Consider the following 19,973-nt stretch of genomic DNA (forward strand, 5'->3'; position numbering starts at 1 on the left):
GAGAGGACAAGCAAAGCTGTACCCAATCCCCTATTCTGCACAAGTGTATCAGATAGCTTTTATCTCGCACACCAGAAGTAAGCACTGTCATTCTGAGATTAATCAGCACTGATACAGATAGTACTCCTTCACTCAATGGTAAATGGTATTTCACTGCACTAATACATCACACAAAAATGCCGCCCCTGCTTATTCTTTTTGATACTGTGCTGGTTAGATTTTGTTTATTTAGGTAAGCACCCACCTGCAGATAAAATGACTCAGTTTCTTGAACTTCACTATTAAACTGTCCTCCAGGGGGCAGTATCACTTTATACCTTCACTAACAATACAAACGTTTGCCTCTCACTGTGCTTAGATTTGTCAGACTTCTTTCTTTGGAGAGACCTGAGAAATACCAAACCTTACCATTTCAGTTTCTATTTCCCTATAGCAAAACAAAGAAAGCTTGTCAAACTGACCTGGGGACTTAGCAGCAGGAGGTCAGACTATTTTGACAAGGTGAGGGTGTGTGCTTGACTGGACATGGTTTAAGAAAGGATGGACAGAACACGGAACACCTACAACTCTTTTAGGGAAGCTGTGTTACTAATAAATTAGCCTACAAGTCAAAACAGAAATGAGGTCAACGGAAAATAATACTGTTTGGTTTGGTTTCAAAAATGGAGTTTTTCCTCACTGGTAGAAATGGTGTGGTGAGGACAAGAATTGGTGGCAAACAAGGGACACAATTTAGTGTAGCCCTCATATGCAGCATTGCATGTTCAATACCAATGAAAGAAATCCAAATCTGGATAAACAGACATACATACTGTATTTATGAACCAGAATATTCATCATAAAGATGCCCATTCTCCTCAAATTTATATATATGTTTAATGCATTTTTCCATCAAAATCCCTCAGGATTCTTTGTAGCTACATTATTCTAAATTTATATAGGAAGATACCTGCTATCTTCTAAAAGTCAATTTTAAGAACTATTACAAAGCAAAAGTTACCAACATCACACAAGGCTGGCTTAGTTTTGGACACAAAAAGACTCAAGAAACAAACAAACAAACAAACAAACAAAAAACCCTAAAAATTAAAACCCAAGTATTTGCTCAACTATGTTTTTAACAATATAAAAGCAAGTTAAAGAGTTTTTGGAAATAAATGGGAATCCATAGGCAAAATTAAGATTTAAAAAAAACCAACCAATTTTTAAAACTCAAGTTATATAAAAATTAACTCAAAAGTTACTACAAAACTAAATGTTAATGAAAAACACTAAAAGCTAAAGATATCACAGGCAAAAGCATGCTAGTCAACAACTTAATCTAGACCTTTATTTTCTAGCCTCCAAAACTGGGGAGGGGCTCTCCCCGAGTAACCATCTGTTGACCACAGATACAGGAACGAAAATATACAGGAAAAAGGATATTCACTATCCTCAGCCACTCGGGAAGTGGCTAACAGGCACTGGCTTTATATCATAGACAATAGGACCAGCTAAAAGTAAAAGTGTCCAAGGGCGTGGCTGCCCAGTCCTGTAGGCCACCGCTCAGGACACTGAGGGAGGAGCATTACAAATTCCTGGCCACCGCAGGCGGGCTACAAAAGATGTGATCTGAGAAAGGAGTAGGCATCAGGATGAGAAGATGGTTCCTTAGATAAAGTGATTACTTAAAGCCATGTGTGTCAGGCAGTGATGGCACACGACTTTAATCCCAGCACTTGGGAAGCAGAGGCAGGCCGATTTCTGAGTTCAAGGCTAGCCTGGTCTACAGAGTGAGTTCCAGGATAGCCCAGGCTATACAGAGAAACCCTGTCTCGAGAAAAGAAAAAAAAAGCCATATGCGTAGGATAAACTTAAAGCCATATGGGAATGGTAAACTTGTCTTTAATCCCAACCCTTGGGACACAAGGGGCAGGTTCCCCAGCTAGCTGAATGGTGAACTCCAGGTTCAGCAAGAGACTATCTCAAACTATTAAGTGGAGAGCAACCAAGAAAGCCAGTATCAACACACACACACACACACCACATAGAGACAGCAGAGAGAGAAACAGGCAGGGTGGTTAGGTGGGTAGGTCATAATTTAATAGAACTGCTGTCTCCACATCGATTTTTAGAGTTGACATAAAATATCTGAAACCAAGTCCTAGCTTGTCATCTTTGGCCTAGTTAAAACCTCCCTACTTGAGTGACTGCAATATAACTAGTTTGTTCCCTATTTTCTAATCTCAGATCAAATGGTCAGTTAGTAGTGTCCGTATCAAGAAGCCCCTCATCCATGTGTGTCTTGGGGGCCAACAGACAGCTTGACAGATACATGTGCTTGTGGGTAAGCCTGGGAACCTCAGTTCAATTCCTGGAATCTACACCAGGGTGGGAAGACTCAACTCTCTTAAGCTGTCTTCTGAACACACATTCTGTGACACATGCAATCATGTGACGCACACATCATGCATGCACATTCATGGCTAGCAAATCCAGTCATTCCCTTCCCCAGCAAGAAGGTCAACACTACCATATTCGTAACCCTTAATAAAGACACATCAAAAGTGTCTCTTCTCTTTCCCTACTTCCAGTTCACCTTTAACCCTCATACTAAACCGCAAATTTCTTCTGTTTCATGCACTCCTGTCTCGCCTTTTAACACATGCCTGATCCTAACTCCACACCCCTGTCCCCCTGCCAGCGCTCTCCTACAGAGCGGAAACTGAACCGAATCACAAAAGAAATCTGAAAATCAGGCTGGAAAAAAGCCAGAACAATGAAATAATAAAGCAACATCATCAAATACCAATGAGGATACGGAGATTATATCATACATACTCAGCTGACGGGAATGTAAAAAGCATAGCCACTCTGGAAAACAGCTTGATTTCTTAAAAACATTCATACACAACTACGTGATCCAGTAACTGCACTTCCTCAGAGAATTAAAATTTTGCTTACATAAATGTCTGTACACAAATACTTATAACTAAATATAAAAAGTATGATATAATATATATATTCTATAACAAATATAATAACTAAAAGCTGGGGACCCAGGTCATTTACAGTGTTATATATATTCATACTATGGAAGAGCAGTCAATAACAAAAGGAAAAGAACCACCACAAGTACCTGAGAAATCTCCAAGAATTATGCTTAATGGGAGAAAAAAAAAATCAATCCTGTATGGCACATTCTAAATGATCCTACTCATGTACTACTTGTTTGTGCATGTGTGTATTTGTGTACATGTGTGTGCACATGCATGTATGGGTATGCATGGAGATATGTGTATGAGTTTTGAGGTCTAAAGTTGACATGGGATGTCTGCCTCAATTGCTTTCCATCTTTCTTCTTTTTTTTTTCTTACATTTATTATTTTTATATATGGCATCCTCAGAGGCCAAAAGAGAGTGTCAATCCCCTGGAACTGGAGTTCCATGCACTTGTGAGCTGCACAATGTAGGCGGTGGGGACTGACCTATGGCCTTCTGGAAGAGCAGTAACTGCTCTTACCCACATGACTTCTTGGGACAGGGTCTCTCACTGAGCCTGAGCTCAGCACTGGATAGACTGGCTGGCTGGCAAGCTCTGAGACTCCTTTCGTTTCTCCCCCAGCTCCAGGACAACACTTGCACGCTGCTCAGCCCAACTTCTACATGAGTGCTGGGGTCACCTCAGGTCTTCATCCTTGTACACACAAGCTCTTACCAACTAAGCAATTTCTCCAAAAGATGTTTGTGGAAGCTGTAGAAAATGTAGAAACCCTACATAGGTGGATGCTGTCCAATAGAACTTGTGTAATATGAGGACAGCCCTTAGTTATGTGCTGTCAGAAGCAATAGTTGCTAGTCACCAACACATACTCAAGATGTCAATTTTATGACTGAAATGTGAATTTTTATTTTATCAACTTTACTTGTTTCCATCAGCCTCATGGCACTGGAGGACACTGCAAGGGGAAATACAGTTTAAACACCATAAAGGGAAGAGTATTACGCTCTGAAATAGAATTATACCCAACCAGGGTTCAGGAAAACACTACAAATTCTAAAACATATTATAACACTTACATGTTAACAAGAAAAAAATTGTATGTAAGCATGTGCTTGAAATATTTTTATCCGCCAAAAAACCTTTTCAGCAAATGCCCCCAGTAGTGGAGGCATCGCCTCCAGAGCAGAGCCTGTCTGCTGGGGATGTAGCACTCACTGAAGGACTCCTCTTCTACCACACACCCTGCTGTAGTTGTTAAAATGTGACAATTATGTGACTAACTCTTAAGGCTTAAAAAATTCTGTGGCTTAAATTTCTCATATCTTCAAAACTCATATGCTATCCAACTTAAAAAAAAAAAAAAAAGAACACACATTAGAGTGACAGCTCTTTCAGAAAGTGTAAGTTCATATTCAGCCCACAATGCTATAATGCCAGGTCCTAGCCTATTTCATTTTCCTCTCCAAGTATGCTCCTTTTCTTCTACTAGACTACATTCAATTACACACGCACACATACACGCGCACACGCACACATGCGCAAGCATACTCGCACGCTGCGCTGGGGCTGTAGCTCACAGTTGGTAGAGTACTTATGTGATACAAGCATGAAGCCTTAGGTTCAATCCCCAGTAAGTCATGGGTGGCTGAGCTTCTGTAATCTCAGCACTTTAAGACAAAAGGCTCAAAGGTTCAAGGTTACAAATTCAAAACCTAAAATAAACTAAATGAGACTTTGTCTCACATGCACACAAGAAAGTTAAATAATGGGAACTTTTGAAATCAAGTTAATTAACTTTCCAAATAAATAAGATCCTATATATCTATACTATGGTATTCAAATGTCCCAAATAAATCAATGTTTACAACTGATTCATAATTAAACCTACAAAACCACTGAAGAGTGATGAATACTTACAATTTCAGATAAGGTACATAGACAAACAAAAATATCAAAATTAAAAAGAAACCCATAGAAAAGCAAGATTGTCAAAGCAGCCATGCACTCATCTTGAAATGCAAAGGAGAACCAACCTCGGGATAGAAGAGGCTGGTCAGGTGAGGGGCACAGCTCTCTCAGAGAGCTTCTACCCCACTGGCTCCTGAAGGCAACTCAAGTCCAGGAGCTCTGGCCCCAGGGTTTCTGACACAGCTGCACTCACATGCACAACCCCATCCCAACAAACAACATATGCATATAATTTTAGAATGGCTCATAAACTCTTATCTTGGGTCTTTCTTCCTGGAATGTTTGTTTGAGATGTACTTTGGGATGTACTCTTCCTGTGATGTGCCTCAGGGGGCCACTAATATTTGACTCAAACTTAAGGATCTTTTAATTTTAAGTTTAAGCTGAGACCTGAAGTTACATTCTTACATTCAAATTACATTCTTACAAGAACACTTATGAGCCTAGCACTGGGGAGATGGAGATTCGGATCAGGGAAATCCTGAGGTGCACTAGCCAGCCTAGCCTAACCACTGAGCTTCATGCCAATGAGACCCTTTCTCAAAACACAGGGGCAGTTCCTGAAGAACACCACTTGCCGTCCTCTGGTCTCCACATACAACACATGCATGCACACATACACATCTGTATACACACACACAATACCAAACTGACCAAACTAGCTGCCTTTTAAAGGATTTTATAAAGTTTATTGTAAAAAAACTTGGAAAATGCAAAAAACATCAAGCTAGCTGGGCAGAGCAGTGAATGCCTTTAACTAATCCCAGCTCTTGGGAGGCAGAGGCAGGTAGATCTCTGTGAATTTGAGGCTAGTCTGGTCTATATAGTGAGTTCCAGAACAGCTGGTGCTATCTTAGTAAGACTCCCATCTCAGGACACACACACACACACACACACATCAGTCTATAGCTCTCAATGAACTTGTATACACATGGAGTAGTCATTCTATGAAAGCTGCACTGCTGTACAGTGAATTTAGTGCTTTAAGTATTGAACATATTTTCACAGTTATCCACCACCAAAAATAAAAAAATCCAGACAGACTTAAAACTAGAGAAATGATTAGCTGTCTAACCTCTGTCATAACTCATTTCCATTCCTGCACTCAGTCCTTCCTCATCCCCTAACATTCCTTCTTGTTCCCATTTCTTTTTTTTTCCTTTTTTTTTTTTTTTTAGTTTTTTTGAGACAGGGTTTCTCTGTGTAGTCCTGGCTGTCCTGGAACTCACTCTGTAGACCAGGCTGGCCTCGAACTCAGAACTCCGCCTGCCTCTGGGATTAAAGGCGTGCGCCACCGCCGCCCGGCACTTGTTCCTCTTTCTACATGTTACACTGTACCACATGTACCTTTTGTTTACATGTATACCTATCTATACTGTTAGCTAGATCCTGCATATTAGAGAGAGCACATGGGCTTTTTTTCTGAGATTATATAAACTCACTTAATATTGTATGTTTTAAGTCCAGTAATTTTCCTACAAATTTTGTGACTGCATTTTTCTTTAGAGCTCAACAGTATTCCATTTTTTTTTTTTTAAGAACAGAGACAGGATCTTATGTAACCCAAGCTGGCTTGGAACACACTGTAACTCAGGCTGGCCTCGACCTTCCTATAACCATTTGCCATATCCTCCCGAGTGTGCTCACAGCACATGTGAGCTATGTCATGCCCAGCTTGAGTACTGATCCTTTGCCCTAGTCACTGCTCGGATGACTGGGCTCACAGCTATAAAGAGCAACAAACACAGCATTTGCATACTGTTGCCCAAGGAGCAAAATGTAACGCATGGTTTCCAATTAGTATATGTTCTACAGTAAGCAAAAAACATTTCAGGGAGTCAATAATAGTAAACACACGTGTGTCAAGATCCATAGGCTGTACACTCCAAGAATGAGCCTTAAATATAAAGTATGGACTCAGCGGCAATGGCGCACTAACACAAGCTGAAATACTGTCAAACGTACCTCTCTGTTGCTGCATGCAGATAACAGGGACAATCACAAAGACGTGGGAGCAAGGGATATGGGAATTCACTGTGCTTCCTGCTCGATTTTGTAGAATATAACTTAAACAAAACCTAAACTAACTAAGAAACAAAACTGTAAAAAATTAAAAACAGCATAGATGAAAGCATTTGCAACCACAGCTGTCTGGTGTCTACCACACAATAATCGACTCTGTGACTCCATCGTTTCTATCACATTGAAGTATGGTGTAAATACAGAGCAACCTGAGTTTATGACTCTGACTCCCACATCCATCAATCATCTCATTTGTAGAACAGGCACACAAAGCAGTGACAACGAAATAAGCACATCTGTAAGCCTGTTTGGTATGCTTAGTGTGGAGGTGGGGTCTATTGCCTTGTATTATATTCCTCAATTCTGTAGCAGAAGGCCTAGACCTAAGAGTGAATTCTCACATTTACAAGCTTTTCTTGTCTAAACCTGGTTCCTCAATTTAAAACTTCTGTTTTGTTTTGTTTTTTCGAGACAGGGTTTCTCTGTGTAGTTCTGGCCGTCCTGGAACTCACCCTGTAGATCAGGCTGGCCTACAGAGTGAGTTCCAGGACAGCCAGGACTATACAGAGAAACCCTGTCTCGAAAAAACAAAAAAACGAAGAAACGAAAAAAAAAAAAAAAATTGGCTACAGCCAGTCACTAGAAGGATTAAAGGTGGGTTTGGAGTTTGCTGGTTGGGGTGGAAAGGCAAGAGGTGAGAGAAGAAGGCACCATGAGAGAGGAGAGGTACCATAAGGACATGGCCAGGAAAACAGCAAGTATTTTAGCGTACATCCCTGGGGAGGTATCGAGGACAGAAGTTAGAAAAGTAGCTTAGGGGTTACCCTAGTAACTGTCAAACCCAAATAAAATAACCATAGTCAGAGTCTCATTTATTTGAAAGCTAGTTGGGGATAAGTTTAAATAGGTTGTGCTACACTTAACTCCTTCTTACATGTCAATGTTAGCAATTACTGCTATTATTATGTATCTCACTGAGGCAATAACACTAACTTGGCACAATGCCTCATACAGTAAATGTCAAATTAGTACCTTCTCTATATAACTTTGTCCAAGGATGGAAGGGTGGAGACGGAAATGGAGGGGCACTTATAAGACTCCCCTTGAAACTCTTTTAAAACAAGTGTGACACGAACCCACATAGTAAAGAATTCTGCAGGGAAGGAAGTATGTTTATGATGGGAAAATTCCCTTTCAGACTTGAGTGTATACATATATTCTTCGTCTAACCCATGTCGCCCATGAACACAGTTCTGACAAAGTCAAGATATAAGATAAAGAGCTTTTTTGTTGTTGTTGAAATGTTTTTTAACATAAATTTCTTGGAGTTTCTATGCATCTTCTGACTCAGAGGTTGGTAAGGTATAGCCCCATCATCTGAGTTTACAATCAGCTGCTACAGGAACTCAGCATGCATACTGCTTACAACTGCTTTATACAGCAGCACGATCCAGCAATCGCTATGGTAACTGTACAACCTAATATTTTGAAAAAACTATTATAACTATGTGGCACTGCACAAAAGGGTTTACAAATTCCTGGTCTAGGTTATTCATAACACATGCCACCCAGTAGTTCATTAGAAACTGTATTATGCAGTTAGCACAACTAAGTTATGCCAACATCTCTCTCTTAGAGCATGCTTGTAAAAGATAAATGACAGCTGGACAGAAAGAGATCACAACAGTGTCCGTCAGACATGGACTTGTCTGCTCAGATGGTCCTCCGCAGCTCCGGGCACACCGTCCTAACCAGCAACTGCTACACTGGTGGTAATGAGCAGGCCCAGAAATTACATTTGAGCCATTCAACACTATTCTTCAGGGTGGAAAGAGACAACACACAGTCCCTCTCCTCGCTGAGATGGTCTGAGCAGTTTGGCCAAAAAATAAAAATAAATAAACCTGGCTTCCATGTCTATATCACATAGAGTAAAGAAAGCTGCTGTCCAGCAGGAGAGAACATAGCTGAAAGAAACAGAGGTGAGAGTCTCAGCCCAGACTGTGCTGCCCTTTGGTGCAACTGTACCCTGACAGGACCTTATGGGTTATCGGAGACTCAGCTAAGTTTTAAGTTGTTGACATCTGCAACCAGAAGTTTCTAATAAAGTAACAGCAACTCCATAATCAGTGTAAAAACGAGATTTTTTTCCCTTATGAAAATAGGGATAATCACATTAGTTTTGTGCATCTCACATCAAATTCTTCATAAATTAGAAAGTGGTCACAATCAGAAAATCATTCCTTTGTTTTTTTCCCCCTAGAATGTGGCAACAATTAAAAACATAAGCCATAGCCGGGCAGTGGTGGCGCATGCCTTTAATCCCAACACTTGGGAGGGAGAGGCAGGTGGATTTCTGAGTTCGTGACCAGCCTGGTCTACAGAGTGAGTTCCAGGACAGCCAGGGCTACACAGAGAAACCCTGTCTCGAAAAACCAATTAAAAATAATAATAATAATAATGATAATAATCCATTTGGCATCCGTAGACCATCAGCTCCACTCAGCTGCCGTCTCCTCCCCACAGCAACATGAAGGGCACTCACAAGTCCACTGGGAGGACTCTGACTTACCAAAGACAAACTCTTATCTCGCAAGTATTAATTCTAAAGAAAGCAGAATTCATTTGGAAAGGTTATTTTTTTTTCTTTTTTCTTAATTTTTACTTTTTGGTGGTACTAATTTTGGCAATTAGTGCAGCAATTCTTCCACATAGAAAAAAATATCATTTAATCCTTTGCAATTCAAGGCATGGCCTTGCTTGCAGTTATTTCCTTTCTCAGAAGGCTGAGGGTTCACTGTCGTTTCTTCCAGCTCAGTTACTTTTAACAAAATCCTAAAAGAACGAACTGTCCTACTGAGTGGAAGTTCTTATTCATATGTTTTATAAATATATCATCCTGAAGCATGACCTTCAAAACTCAACATTGAGATACTTGATGTATTTACTCTTAAACCTTCTACCTGCAACAACTTATTTAATAGTAATATAATGGTATAATGCTTTTTAAAGAGAACTTATACATCTTAACAGTAAATTACTTTTGTGATGGCATTGAGGAGTTCTGTGTAAAGCACATTACGTTTAATATACCTTTACATTTTTCATTACATTAATCCAGTGTTTGGGGGGGTAGGGAGCCACAGCCCTCAGGCGCAGGGCAATTTCAGGAGGGGGGATAGGGAGTCACGGCCCTCAGGCGCAGGGCAATTTCAGGAGGAGGGGGGGTAGGGAGCCACAGCACTCAGGTGCAGGGCAATTTCAGGAGCTAGCTCTTTCCTTCCACTACGTGGGTCCCTGGGATTGAACTCAGATCGTCAGGCTTGGCAGTATGAGCCTTTACTTGCTCAGCCATGTTACATGTCTAACACACCATAGCTGGCCCACCACAGCACCCTCCACAAACTCTAATAGTCTACAATCCATTAATCTAACACACACACACACACAAGCACACAATCTCACTCATCTTCGTCCATCCTGAAATATCTCAAAACCTACAGTCTTCTGTTTCACCATGTGTCACTTTGTACACTCATCACTCTGTGGCTTCACGTCTGTGACAAAGTCATACTCAGATGTTCTACAAACACTGCTTAAGACCATAAAGTAAAGCAAACGGGCTTATCATAAAAGTCCTCTACCCATCCTTGAGACAACCAGTATTACTTACTGTAGTCATTCAGTCTGTTATCTCTAAGCTAACACACACACACACTATTGCTCAATTTGAGATGCCATTATTAATACCTAAGATCTACTGTGTTTATCAATGGCTGACACAGAACTTTACATAAATTAGCTCGTTTAGTTGCTACAATAATCTCATAATACGGTAACTTGGTGTTGGCTTAGACAGCTGGAACACAGGAGTTCAGAAGCTGGCCCAGGTCACACATCTAGTAAGAGGACTGAGATCTGAATCCCAGCACCCTAAAATCACTCATTGCTCACGCTTATGATTGTCAATCTACATACCCCAGAGTTCACTCCTAATACTTTGTGGGAAGATAATTCCCACAAATTATGATGATGAGAATTTGGGTATTCTAGTTTCATTTCTGTTGCCCTGACAAAAAGACAACTTGCGGAGAAAAGGGTTTATTGTAGCTTGTGATTCCAGGCAACAGTCAGCCGTAACAGGGGAGTCAGCAAATCAGGAACTTGAAGCCACTAGTGACATGTGCAGTCAGAGCAGAGAGAGAATGAATGCACACACACCTGCCTACTCCTCAGCTTACTTTATAGGTCCAGGACCCAGACACTCAGGGACACTGCCACCCACTTCCAGGCTGGGTCTTCCTGCATCAAGTAACATAGTCAAGACAGTCCTGCAAAGCCAACCTAATCTAGCAGTCCCTCAATGAGACTCTCTTTCTGGGGACTCTACATGTGTCAAGTTGACATTTTAAACAAACCATACCCTGGGCATGGGGCCCAGACCTGTAAACCAGGTACTTTAGGAAGGAGAGGCAGAAGAATTCACAACGCAAGGTCACTCAACACTACACAGTAAATCAGACGCCAGCCTGATTTACAAGACATTAAGATTGAAAAAAATATATATAGGACAGAAAAATGACATTTTCCCCTTCAAAGTTAAAAATTCAGTTCTACTTCTTTTCAGCTTTGGATTTATTATACTCCATAAGGTCAACAATATTATTTTCATTTTATATAAACTCAGTCATTATCATGTCTTTAAAATCTAAATTACAATTATGATTTAGAGCATTTTTGCTTCAATTAAAAAAAGGTGATTGGAAAACCAGCTCAGTTGAGCATTCTTGCTGGTCTTCCAGAGGCCCCACGATCAGTTCCAAGCACCCACATGGGATAGCTCACAGCTGCACAGCACGAGGGAGCTCTGTGCCCTCATCTGGCCTCCATAAGCGTCCACACATACTCACACAAACAAACAATAAAAATAAATCTTTGGGAGGGGGGTTGAAACAGGGTCTCTCTGCATAACTCTGGCTGTACTGGAACTCTGTAGACCAGGCTGGCCTCAAACTCAAGAGATTCACTTGCCTATACTCCCAAGTGCTGGATTTAAAGGTGTGTACTACCACACCCAGTTAAAATAAAAACCCTAAAAGAAAAAAGTCACCCTAAGGCATGCTATCTAACGTCTGCAAACAAGAGTCTGAGGACAGCTGCCAATAACCTAACAGAAGAAAATCCTGTCTACAGACATTAGTTTATACACTTAAACAAACCTATCTCTAAATACTTAATAGGATGAAAAATACAAATGGAAAAAAGGCATCACTACTAGAGCCTGAAGAAGAAAGCCTGTGTGTGAGACGGCAGGTACAGTTACATTTTACTTCAACATTCAACAGAGCCAAATCATGAGAAGAGAAAATGGATAAAGACGAACGTAAAATAAAGCGACACATTAAAACAATTAAAACACATATGTGCCCAAGCACACACACTCGCGCACACACATGCACACGCACACGCACACTGTGGTGGTAGGTGTCGGGGATGGAGGAAGGGGGAAGATGCAGTACCAGGTTTTGAAAACAAGGAAAGAAGTGGAGAGAACAGTGAGAGCCCAGGCAATCCAGGCAATCCAGTCCAGTGCCGTCAGATTCCTGCCCCATGGAGCTCCAACAATGGCCTGGCAGAAGGGTCTGTGATTTCCTTCTACTGAAGGCTACTATAAAACAAGAGGCTGCTGGACTGCAAACCAACATATGGTCTGTTTCCCTCCTCCCAGTCTTCTAACTGGTTATCCCAAGTGACAGGAACTTGACACAGCGAGCAGGCTACTGCTCCATTCAGCACTGACTTTGTCAGGCTACTCAGATAGTCTAGAATATTATTGTGTGCATAGCAGCTAGATGTTCAAGTTGATTATCCTACCCCCCCCCCCGCAAAAAAAAAAAAATCACAACTTCAATCAGAACATCAGAGTTCAAAGAAATCTTGGAGATCATGTAATCTAGCCTCTTCATCTCAAAAGCAAAGAAGCTAAGCAGCTAAGCGTCTTGCTAACTCAGGGTCATCACCCTCATCCTCTGGTGGCCGGCCAGGTTATCTATCTCCAGAGAGCCTTTAATTCTTCCTCTGTGATAAAACAGGTTAGCACCTGTTTCCACAGAGCAAGAGCAGTGTCAACTTCCCTTTCAGCACCCACTGCAGGCCGTGGGCTGGTCAGTCCCAATGTGCTGGCCGATTTCAGGCGGTGGCTTGTGCCTTATCTAAGGCTACCACTCATGACTCTACAAGCTAAGCAAATAGCAACCCAACTTTACAAAGGAGGGGAATATAATTTGACCTCCTTGACAGGAAACAGCAAACCCCACATTTAAAAAAGTATCCTACAGTGCTGCTTCTTGACCTTACACACACACACACACACACACACACACACACACACACGCGCGCGCGCGCACGCACACACACACACTAACACAGACCCTTACTTTTGAGTTCAGTACCACACCTGGTCCAAATATGATAAACAATTATTTATATGACTCACTAAATGAATGGCATTTCATTTAAAAAATAAGATTTTTTCTTACCAAAAATACCTCTAAAAATGTTCCATTGTCCATATAACTGCATATCCATCCTAAAAGAATTCTAGTAGTGAACAATTTGCATATAAATTGGTGAATTAGCAATAGCAGATTCGCCGGGCAGTGGTGGCGCATGCCTTTAATCCCAGCACTTGGGAGGCAGAGGCAGGCGGATTTCTGAGTTCGAGGCCAGCCTGGTCTACAAAGTGAGTTCCCTGACAGCTAGAGCTACACAGAGAAACCCTGTCTCACCCCAGTCCCCCACTCGCCAAAAAACCTCAACACACATAAATTTCTAAATCACTCAAAAAAAAAAAAAAGCGTCACTTCTTCTGGTAGTGAGAGTGGAAAGATGACCTTCCCAGAGAGCCTAAAATGTGTTCATTCATGAACTCTGACATATATTCCCATACGGTTAAACAAAGTCTGGAAACATCAATATTTTCTAATGAACAAATAGAAGCTTTAGGAAGTTTTTACTTCAAATCAGTTCATTTACTGAGGATTCCAAATTAGAATCCAGGACTAGGAATAAGGTGCTGGTAACAGGGGCCTGCCCAGTATGCACAAAGCTCTGGGTTCAATCCCCAGCTCTGCATAAACTGGGCATTGTGGCACATAGCTGATGCAAGGTATGAGAATTAGAAATTCAAGGTCATTCTGGGATACAAAGGGAGTGGAAGGCTACAAGACACCACGCCTGGAAGAGGAAGAAGAAGAGCAGGAAAAGATGGAGACAAAACAGAAGCAGCAACAGAATGGTAATCCCAGTCAATCTGACCCAAAAGCCTCTGTTCTCCTATCTCCTTAATGGGCCGTTAGTTAAGTAGCAGCAGCAGCACCAGCAGCAGCAGCAGCAGCAGCAGCAGCACCAGCACCAGCAGCAGCAGCAGCAGCAGCAGCACCAGCAGCAGCAGCAGCAGCAGCAGCAGCACCAGCAGCAGCACCAGCAGCAGCAGCAGCAGCAGCAGCAGCACCAGCAGCACCAGCAGCAGCAGCAGCAGCAGCAGCAGGAGCAGCAGCCCAATTTTACAAACTCTAGGCAAACCGCATGCCCTGTTCTGCTCCTAACACACTGTAAGGAATGGAACGCCACCAGGTCTACTGCAGGTGCAATAAACTAACCACAGAAAATGAGGACGATTTCAGTCAGTCCCCGAAGTTCCCCAACGTAAACTTACTAGACCTAGTGCTTACTTGGTAAAAGAAATCTGTGTCTTACCAATTTCAGCTCTGAACAATAGGGAAGTTGATTTTCTAGTAACATACCATCTGTTAACAGACTGATGATATCTAAACTTAAGCTCTCAATTATACCAAGCAATCTCTAGATTTATTAGTAAGTTTAAAAAAAAAGTTGTTAAGACACAGTGTCACTATGCAGCCCTGGCTGGCCTGGAACTTGCTATGTGGACTGGTCTGAATTCAAACTCAGGGACATTCCTGACTCCAAGAACTGGGTGTGAATGACCATGCCCTGCAAAATTATGTTTAGGGTAACAAACAACGTACACTTTTACAAAGAGGAAAGGTTTTTTGTTTTGTGTATAGTCTGGCCACAAGCTGGTCTCCAACTCATTGTACTGAGTTCAAGATAACTTTGAACTCCTAATCCCTCTCCTTCCAAACTGCCACTGAGTGTCACAGTACATTAAAATACATAAAACACTTTAAGTGCTTACAATATACCCACAGGAACTGATGAACAGAAATATTCCTTAACCCCAATTCCAACAAAACATCTGAAAACTTTTTGTGGACATATTTTTAGGGCCTAGGTGTAAACCAAAAGGAATGTCTCTAATGCCAATTCTAAGTTTGTTACCACTTTAATTTTTCAAAAAGTTTCTTTTTACTGCATAGCTGTGTCAGAAACTCAAAATGGCCCTTTCCAATGAGACTTGTCCAAGCATGTATTTCTAAGAAACTGTCTCGTTTTGTGTATGTATGCATATATATGTATATGTGTGTAGTATATTTGTATGTATCTATATATATATGTATATAATATATATGCACACATATATGTATACATATAATCAAGTTATAAGATAACGGAGTATTACTACAAAGGTGGTCCTATATATTCACAACTTAAAAAAAAAAAAAGCAAGACACAAAAGCCAGAAACAAATAAAAATCAATCCAACGCAAAGTAACCACGTTTGTTCACCCTGTAGTGAACACCACGGATCTGTGCACAATCCTCAACCTCAAAACAGGACCTGAGTTCTGCAGGAAGCTGTGCTACTCTATCCTGCCCCCCCCCAATCTCACCGTGCACCGTTTAAAAAAAAAAAAAAAAAAAAAAGCCTGGATGCACAAAGAATTGCTTCCAGGCCTTAACTACACACAAACTCAAGCTACAAACTGGGAGGTAAAACAACTCCAGGACCTGACCGACCTGGCACAGAAAACTGTTCACTTTCACGAGAAGATACAGCAGAAACGGTGGGAAACGTGTTGCGCTGCCTACCCTCCCCAACAGTCCCTAAAACAGCGCTACTAAGTGACAAGCTAATGGGTGCGTGCGTTTACTAGCCAAAATTCTGACCCTCTCTCTTTTTGTTTTGCTTTTTTGTTGTTGTTGTTGTTGTTGTTGTTGTTTTAATAGCTTAAGGGCAAACACTCAAACACTGAAATTCGCCGTCCCCAGCGGCGAGCTGGTGGCTATGGCATATCCTGGAAGGACATCACTTTGCCCAAGAAACTACTGTCCCCCGGGTACGAGTGAACTAATGGGGAGGGTAGTGTCATTCACCACCAAGAAAGAGGGGAAGAGGGGAGAAAAAAATCAAAAGCAGATTGGCTTCCTCCTCTCTCTCTCTGGAGAGGCTTGGAGCGAGACCAGGGGCTTCAGCCGAGGTTCCAAAGTGTCAGCAGGCCCCCGTCGCCCCTGCACCCGCAGGCAGCGCAGCGACCAAAACAGGACCATCGCCATCCCCACCTCTGTCCTCCAGGCACCGCCAGGGACGGCGTCCCAGAGCCCGCCCCGGCCGGGCCCGCCCCGCTATCTCCTCCCCCGTTATCCGCTCGCCGCCGCGCTCGGGCCTGGACTCGCTCCTTCAGCCTCCCCAGGTCCCGCACAGGTCACCGCGCGGACGCATCGGCCACCGCCCCGGGCGAGGCTGAGGGAGTGAGGCCTCGGAGCCGCAAGGACCCGGGAAGGCGCTCGGCGCGGTCCCTCACCTCCGGGTGGAGAAGGGGCACGCAGCCCGTTTCGGTATCGTACTCATCCGGGCCGTCCGCCATCTTGGTGTTAAATCCCTCCTCCCGCTGCATGCCGGGAGAAAGCGTTTCAGCCTCGCGGGGCTCGGCAAGGCGGAGGGCGAGCGCGAGGGCGAGCGCAAGCCCGGATGAGGGCGACGCGGCCCGCCGCCTCCTCCTCCTCTTTCCCCCGAGCCCCCGGGACGCCCCCTCAGCCCCTCCCGCCGCGCGTGCGCCGGCCCGGCCCGGCCGGGAGTGTGCTCACTGCTGCACTGCGCCGGGGCAGCGGACCGCGCTGGGCGTGGGCGCCGCGGCCCGGGGGGCGGGTCCCGGTCGGAGGCCGATGTTGCTCGGCTCTGGCCACCGGGGAAAAGGCCGCGAGCTGAGACAAGACCGAGATCCAGAGCTGCGCAGGACACGCTCCGGACCCCTCGGAGGACTTAGGGTGTGACCCCTCGGAGAGCAAGGATGCGTTCTCTTCGCCTCTGGGGGGGACACCAGGAGTTGCAAAGGGTGAAAACTGGCTTCCTGGAAGAGCTGCTGTTATGTGATGCCCTCTTTGCAGTTGAGCTGGGACATTTTTTTTAAATCATTGTTTTTTTGACAAGGTCACAAAGCCCCGCACGTTCCCCATCTGCTGCATTTTAATAGGACCCAGGAATTCAAAAAGTGAAACCTTTTAAAATGAAAGCTCTAGAGTGTGACCTAGATAAAAATGATTAAAGCCGTCTTTAAGAGGATATTGGGGATTGGGAGGGGGCTGGTGGAACAATCGCAGAAGGGATTTGTTTCTGGTTCCCGGCTACTCGGGATTGTAAATCTCTACAACGCCGGGGCACGTTTAGCAGCGAGCGATCGTGAAACACGACTGATTAGAGAGATTCTGATACTAACCAGTCCCCTGTCAAAGCCAAATCAGCCAAAGATCACCATGGGGGTGGGGGAAAACCTGCAGTCGGACAAAACCAGATTTACTAGTAAATCGGGAGGAAGGTACACCTGACGGGAAAAAAAGAATAGGGATGGAAGAGGAAACCCCTTTGTAAGGTTTATGTTCCCGCCAAAAGAATCTGAGGAGGGTCTAGGGAGAGCTGAGATCGGTTCTGGATTGGACATCATCGATTCTGAGGAGGTGAGGGAGAAACGGGGAGTGACAAGGCATTGGACGAGATCATGAGGCTAGGAGAGTTCAATACTGAGTTCTCGCAGTAACAAATGAAAATGGCAAACCAGACCTAGCATTCGTCGGTAAAGGGGCAGTAATCACTCAGAAAAGGATGAATATGTTATTTTATAGCTGCTTCTGGTGGGGGAAAAGAAGCGATTTCTGTTCTTGGAGCTGGCTGTATCTGTGTGTATCCTCTCAGCACGGCTTTTCCTTCCGGCACGGACCGATTTTTCTTTTCTTTTTCTTTCTTTCTATTTTTGTCCTGGCAGAAACCAGAAACCGTGCAAACCTAAACAGACTTCCTAGTTCTCCAGTCTCAGCACCAAAAAAATTTTTTCAGTCACGTGTCAGCATGGACCGAATCCTTTTTACTGGGTTATTACTGACGCGATCTCCTTACTCTTAGGCTTTTTGCATTTACTTAAATCTAAAAAAAAAAAAAAAAAAAAAAAAAAGTAAAGAAACAGTTGAGAGGTTGTGGCATTCAAACAAACATGAAGTGAACGACAAAACTAGGCATAGTGAACAAAAACAAACAAATTTTATGAGTGCCCAGGGATGAGACGTATTAGTGCAGGTATATGGCGGGAATATTCATAAAAGAGGGTTCAACTTGGGAACCCTGGGTTCATAGAGCACTTTGGTAGAAAGGTCAAAGTCAATTGGGTCAGCAAAATTTACCGTTTAGCCCACATGGTAGTTTGGTAATTTAAAAGGATGTAGGTTAACTAGATAACAAAATTAAGAAAATCAAGAGATTTCAATTTTTTTTTATGTAGTTTCCCCCACCCCCCACCCCGGCTCCTTCTTTCTGTCCACTATGAGTCAACCTGCCTTCTCCATAATGCTCCCACTACCACGGTGCTTGGCTTCGCTCAGGCCAAGAATCAATGAAGACAATGACAACTGACTGAAACCTCCAAAACCACAGACCGAAATTAATCCTTCCTCATCTGAAAAAAAAAGGGGGGGGAGGAGGGAGGGGGAAGCCTAGGTCTCTATCTAGAAAACCTGAGACACCTGAGCCTTCTTGCTCAGTAACTTCTTTCTTACTCATTGTCGTTATCCGACTGACTACTGGAGACATTTGTGTAGGTTTCTGGGAAACCTACAGTTTCTAAAGGAAAAAACATGACTGTTAAAAGTGGCAGCAGGGAAAACAACATACAGAATGAAAAACTCATGTCTTCGGTCCTCACTGCAGTACAGCTGAAATAAATAATTACTGAAAGAACAACTGGCAATCCGGGAGCAAGCGTGTCTATTTTTCACTTTCATGAATAGAGACACTCTCAAGACGTAGCGTTGACAAGCCAGCCTGGACCCTGTCGCCTGACTGTCTCAAAACAATTAAAAGAACAACAACAAAAAAAGCAGCAGGGCTTTTTTTTTTCTCGATCCCCGGCCATCTTGGCACCTAAGGCAAGAAGATGGTGACCGAAAAGAAGACGAAAAACTCTCTGGAGTCGACCAACTCTAGGCTCCAGCTTGTTATGAAAAGTGGAAAATACGTGCTGGGGTACAAACAGACTCTGAAGATGATCAGACAAGGCAAAGCGAAGTTGGTTATCCTTGCCAACAACTGCCCAGCTTTGAGGAAATCTGAAATAGAATATTATGCCATCTTGGCTAAAACTGGTGTCCATCACTACAGTGGCAATAATATTGAACTGGGCACAGCTTGTGGAAAATACTACAGAGTATGCACACTGGCTATCATTGACCCAGGTGATTCTGATATTATTAGAAGCATGCCAGAGCAGACTGGTGAGAAGTGAACAAGAAAGTTTTCCTTTAATAAAACTTTGCCAGAGCTCCTTTTGAAAAAAAAAAAAAAAAGCAGCAGGAAATCGTGTCAAATCTAAACTAAACTAGGTTTAGTTGGGACCGAAAGGAAGCAGTTGGCTCTCTTCAGACTCCACCTTATGAATTGCAGGGTTCTTATCTACACAGCCTAAATCTGATAATAGCTCCAAGAGACAGTCAGCACTGCAGGTAAGTATATTGAGCCCATGGATGACGAAAGAATGGCATTCGTAGATAAAGAAGGGACAAAGTTCAAAGAGAGCCATCGATTTGTTAAGGAAAG

The 19,973-nt window shown here is 43.0% G+C and overlaps 2 protein-coding genes across 4 annotated transcripts in view; one reads left to right on the forward strand and one right to left on the reverse strand.

Annotated features, from left to right (window-relative positions):
- Zdhhc17 (zinc finger DHHC-type containing 17) overlaps window positions 1–16,827 on the reverse strand; it is a 65,024-nt gene extending 48,197 nt beyond the window's left edge. Inside the window, exon 1 of one of the 3 annotated variants that reach the window (XM_028758998.1) lies at window positions 16,699–16,827. Coding sequence is in view for 2 of the 3 variants with exons in the window: in XM_028758995.1 (XP_028614828.1) it covers window positions 16,699–16,791 (93 nt within the window). In the remaining variant the exon portion in view is untranslated. The remainder of the gene's footprint in view (window positions 1–16,698) is intronic. The other 2 variants (XM_028758995.1, XM_028758996.1) reach the window with 2 other exon arrangements.
- Window positions 16,828–19,314: 2,487 nt separating this feature from the next.
- On the forward strand, window positions 19,315–19,723 carry LOC114613750 (60S ribosomal protein L30-like). The gene has a single exon (XM_028759118.1). It carries the CDS (start codon window positions 19,315–19,317, stop codon window positions 19,660–19,662), a length of 348 nt encoding a protein of 115 aa, XP_028614951.1. The 3' UTR covers window positions 19,663–19,723.
- The last annotated feature ends 250 nt before the right edge of the window (window positions 19,724–19,973 follow it).

The sequence above is a fragment of the Grammomys surdaster genome, unplaced genomic scaffold (assembly GCF_004785775.1).
Source record: "Grammomys surdaster isolate TR1022 unplaced genomic scaffold, NIH_TR_1.0 126271, whole genome shotgun sequence".
NCBI classification, from domain to species: domain Eukaryota; kingdom Metazoa; phylum Chordata; class Mammalia; order Rodentia; family Muridae; genus Grammomys; species Grammomys surdaster.